We start from the raw sequence: 5255 nt of genomic DNA, 5'->3' as shown, positions 1-5255 counted from the left end.
TCATCTTGAAAATAATTGGAACCCTATGTTAAAGTACAAGATGTTGTGGATGTGGAATGTCTGATGAAAGTTCAGACACTCATTTGCAATCATCATCACTATTCATTAAATCGTTCCTGCGGTTACCAACCACGTATCACATACACGCGCACAACTTCAACATAGAAACATTACACCACACACACAAACGCACACACACAGATGCACACACACACACACAGACACACACACACAAATATATATATATATATATATATATATATATATATACAAGCAAGCATGCGTAGAAATATTCGCACAAATGATAAATGATGACTTAATATAGACTGACAAGACCAAGATGCAACTATAAATAGCGCACGTTGAAACAATACGCAACACATACATACAAACACACACACACACACACATACACACACACACGCACATACATACACACGTACGCACACATTGTTCTTACAACAACCCAGCAGATGCAGTGGCCACAAATGCCACATGTGTCATGAGTGCCGGCAGTGGTGTGGGCAATGTGAGTGGCACCATCAACTTCACACAGAATGTTAGTAACTGTTGGTGGCAATGATGTTTGGCGATGTGACGTTGTGATGTTGTAAGACGTTGACGACAATATGTGATAATAATGATGTTTGTGTGATGATGATGATGTTTCTGTGATGATGATGGTTTGTCATGATTACGATGATGTTTGTGTGATGATGATGATGGTTTGTCATGATTACGATGATGTTTGTGTGATGATGATGATGTTTTGTGATGATGATGATGATGGTTTGTTATGATTACGATGATGTTTGTGTGATGATGATGGTTTGTGATGATTATGATAATATTTTGTGATGATGATGTTTTGTGATGGTGATGATGTTGATCAAAACGAAACTCAGTTCATTTCTTTCACTCTCAATCTGCACTAACTTCCATTTTTTTTCGCATTATTTAAAAAATTGTAGTTTTTTAAAATCCAATCGACAATCTCGTACCTAGGTGTATAACCATTATTTCCACAAAAAACATTCCTCCGAACATTCCTTTCGTTAAGTCCCACCTGACGGATCGCGGCTGCTCCCTCTCCATATGTTTGAGAAAAATACATCTCACAAGGTGGCCTACATCTTAGTATCAGTAAAAAAGTTAAAAGTACATCCTAAAGGGTACGTATTTACGCTCCTGCAGCTGTTGAGTCTACAACTTAAAAGATTTTAATAATAATGAGAACACCTTTTTATTTTCATCGTAAAAACGTACATGAAATGAAAAAAAAATAATTGTCAATGATAATCAAAATTAAAATATATATGTATATAGTAAAATGTCTTGAAATAATATCCAAAGCTCGTCATCTTATAAAAAGGATGTGTACAACGAGAGAAGGTTAGTCCTAAATGGTTCATTCAATTTGCATTTCTATCACAGTAAATACTATATGACGACGAAATTGTCGCATAAATAAGGTTGTTGATAAAATCATCAGTCCATATTAAATTAATAAGAGACAAATCAAAAGTATTAAAAAAAACCTAAAGGGGATATTTCAAATGTTTTAATTGTAACGTTAGAGTGTTTATAACTATTGGTCAAATTATTTTGCAAATTATGGGAGTACTTTGCCATTCTATAGTCCTTTGATTTCGGAAAGTTTGTTTCATGGCAAACCGTGAGCTCCAGGATTTCAATGTTGCTATCGCAAAGGAGTGCGATGTCGGGACGAAGCGTCTTGAAGAGGCAGGATAGTGGCTGATACTTATCTTGATCCGTGTCTGCATATATGGAGAAATCAGGGCCTGCGCTTGATTAATAATATCAATTGATTCCAACCAGCGTGAACTGAGATTAATTCATCGGTCAATTTTTACAAACACCAACGAATGTTTCATGGAAATTTTTTTAATCCTACCACATTAATGGAACTCTAGAAACTAATCATCGCCATCATTTTGTTCAACTCGACAACTTTCACTTTCATCATTTTTACTTCTTTTATTACAGCGTGATATTATTATTGATAATAATAATAATAATAATAATAATGTGAGCTCTCTTTTATTTCTAGAAAAATATGAAATATAGTAAAATGAGATAAAAGTCTAATTAAAATCTAATAAAATAAAATAGATAAATTGATTTAAATTAAATTAAATACAATAGTATTCTATGATGCTCATCATTTGAAATAAACGAGTACAACGAGATATGATTAGTTTTAAACGAACAGTTCAATTGTTATTGCGTTCACAGTAGATGGCACAAGATGACGGTATTACAGAGTTAATAAGGTTATTATAAAATGATCTGACCAAATGTTATTGATTAATGATAAATTTAAAAAATTGCAAAAGCCCAATGTTGAAATTTCAAAAGTATCAACTATTATTTTCAGGTGTATTGAATTGTCATGCAAATTATTTTTGAGATTTTCTGAGTATTTGATGGTTTTATATTTTTTTGAGTTGAGTAGGTTAGATTCATGGCAGACCGTCAGCTCTAATATTTCTATTGTGTCGTCACGAAGTATTGCGATGTCAGGACGTAGGGATTTGAAGAGACAAGACACTGGAGGGATCCCATCATAGTCCACATCTGCATATATCGAAACCCCTGGACCCGCGCATGCTTTCAACCTTTTTATAATTATGTTTAAAATTTTGTTGTGACGCATTGTGAATCTTTTTAGTGCTGCCACCGAATTGCAATTAGACAGAACATGTTTGTTTGTTTGCCGCGCTTTGCACAATGGACAGTCAGCCGTTGATAATTTGCGCCATCTGAACAAATTTGCATTTGTGGGGAGTTGTTTGATGAGACTTCTCCTAACAAATTTGAACAGTACTTCTGGGAGATTTGCAGTGAATTTCGACCAGTGAGCAATTCTAGCTGTGGGAATCTGGTCTTTGATCACTTTTAAAATTGTCCCTTGGCAACGGAGTAGCGATAGATGTTCGAGTTCTGCATTTTGTTGTTTGATCGTTAACATGCTGAGTGCCGGTTTTATGTCCTTTGAGTCAGGAAGCAAATTGTCGATTTTTATATAATTGCTATAGGACTCGCTCCATAAACATTTAAGTTCTTTGCTGCCATTTGATTTCAGGTAGCTACGGAGTTTTAATCTCAAAGATTCGGCAAAATTTTTGAGAGATCTAACATTTAGGCCGCCTAGTTTATATGGGAGCGACAATGTCTCCGACAGACAGCTACTAATGGGCAATGACAGCCATGATCTTACTGTTTCGGTGATTAGGGTGTCCAGATGCATACTAATCCAAGTCAGTGAAATGTTGTACATGCGAAATTCAAACGCAAATTGAGATGGAAGATATTTTCTAAGAATTTCAAGCTTCCACTGAACTGTTGTATCCAGTTCACTGACGGTTGATAGTAATGTTTTGAGTTTGATGATCATCTGGTTTTTGGCGTTTGTGTTGTTGCCTTCGAAATCATATTTTTTCCCCAGATATTCGAAATAACCTCCGATGTCAACATGGGGGATTTGTTTGATGTCGATCGATTGCGCCGGAAGGAATTGTTCGTAAACTCCGCTACGTTTTCGCATACCGAACGAGAAACACTTGTCAGTTCTCAAACTCATTCCAGTTGCTTTGCACCAAGCGTGATTTACATCTATGAGTTTTTGAGCACTTTCGGTGCTGTTGGCGATAATGGCCGTGTCGTCTGCGAACTGAAGCCACGCTCTTGTCTTTAAGCTGACTGACGGACCCCATATGTACCCGCATTGTTGGTACTCTGTTTGTTCTATGACTTTCATCAGGGGGTTGAAGCAGAGGTTGAAAAACAGTGGAGACACGGGATCACCTTGCAATACACCACGCTTGATTGGAATGGGCGGGGTTAGTTGGTCGAATCCGGAAACTGTGATTGAGTAGTCGGTATATATATGTTCAATTAGTTTGATAATTTGAGAGGGGATGTGATGAAAATCCAGAGTTGATGATATGAGTTTATGGCTGACTTCACCGAATGCGTTGCAAAGATCGAGAAGTGCGACAATAGTGGTTCTTTGATGTTTCTTCGCATCGTAGAGTAGGTGTAGAATAATAATAATAATATCATCATTAATATGGTTATATTTATTATTTTCAGTTTGATTGATAAGTATCACGCTGTAATAAAAGAAGTAAAAATGATGAAAGTGAAAGTTGTCGAGTTGAACAAAATGATGGCGATGATTAGTTTCTAGAGTTCCATTAATGTGGTAGGATTAAAAAAATTTCCATGAAACATTCGTTGGTGTTTGTAAAAATTGACCGATGAATTAATCTCAGTTCACGCTGGTTTGAATCAATTGATTGTGATTTCTATGCGCAGACAATTGCAAAAAGTGCATTTCAATTAGTAATTGATTGGAAAATAATTATTCTTCGTTAACACTGCATTAGAATGCTACGATGCGATGGCGACATAAGTCTGCATCTGCCTGCGACCAACCACGCAACGACACATCCAACCACACAATGACACATCCATACAACCAACATTTTAACTACCGACAAAATCATAAAAGTGACCAGCAAAAATTCCACACACAAACACACCACACACACACGCGCACACACACACCACACACACACACACCACATACACACAACATACAAACTACAACAAACACACACATGCACAACATACAAACTACTACAACCAGTGGTGTGTCGGAGTCGGATAAAAAATCTGACTCCGGGTCGAAATTCCCACTTCCTGGCTCCAAATCCCGACTCCGGGTTTCGAATTTCAGAAAAAAATTTTAAATTTTGCATCATAATCTCACCTTATTATCACTACTAAATAAATAAATACATTGAGAAACACTTAAAATCGGTCAATGTAATTGTTTTTTTAGTAAAATTATTTCATTTTCATGTTTTATAACACACTGAAAAAAGAATTATGTGATTTCATTCACATTGTTAGCATTATTTTTTGTCTTAAAAATGATTGCTTATCGCTACATACATACATTTATCCTCTAAAAGGGCATTTTCAAAAAAGAAATAAAAACTTTTATTTTAGAATAAATAACCTTTTCCCAAATAAAAAATCCAACTCCGACTGAGATGATTGCTATTGAATAACAATTATTCAAAATTACGTCCGTGCATTTATGCTTGGATGATAATGATGAATTACGTAACCGAGTATTACACAGGAATGTTTAAACTTGCCCTTCACACATACAAACTTTCATGCGCCAAGACTATGAAGAAATGAAAGCATAAAGACTCAAA

General features: G+C 35.7%; 1 protein-coding gene across 1 annotated transcript; it reads right to left on the bottom strand.

Annotated features, from left to right (window-relative positions):
- HELRODRAFT_160386 (hypothetical protein) lies at window positions 1-1114 on the bottom strand (the record flags this gene model as incomplete). The annotated part of the gene is made up of 3 exons (XM_009017349.1): window positions 1-60; window positions 461-567; window positions 937-1114. 3 exons carry the CDS (start codon window positions 1112-1114, stop codon window positions 1-3), a joined length of 345 nt encoding a protein of 114 aa, XP_009015597.1.
- Between the last annotated feature and the right edge of the window lie 4141 nt (window positions 1115-5255).

The sequence above is a fragment of the Helobdella robusta genome (genome assembly GCF_000326865.2).
Source record: "Helobdella robusta unplaced genomic scaffold HELROscaffold_2, whole genome shotgun sequence".
NCBI lineage: Eukaryota > Metazoa > Annelida > Clitellata > Rhynchobdellida > Glossiphoniidae > Helobdella > Helobdella robusta.
This window is presented reverse-complemented; position numbering and strand designations above follow the sequence as displayed.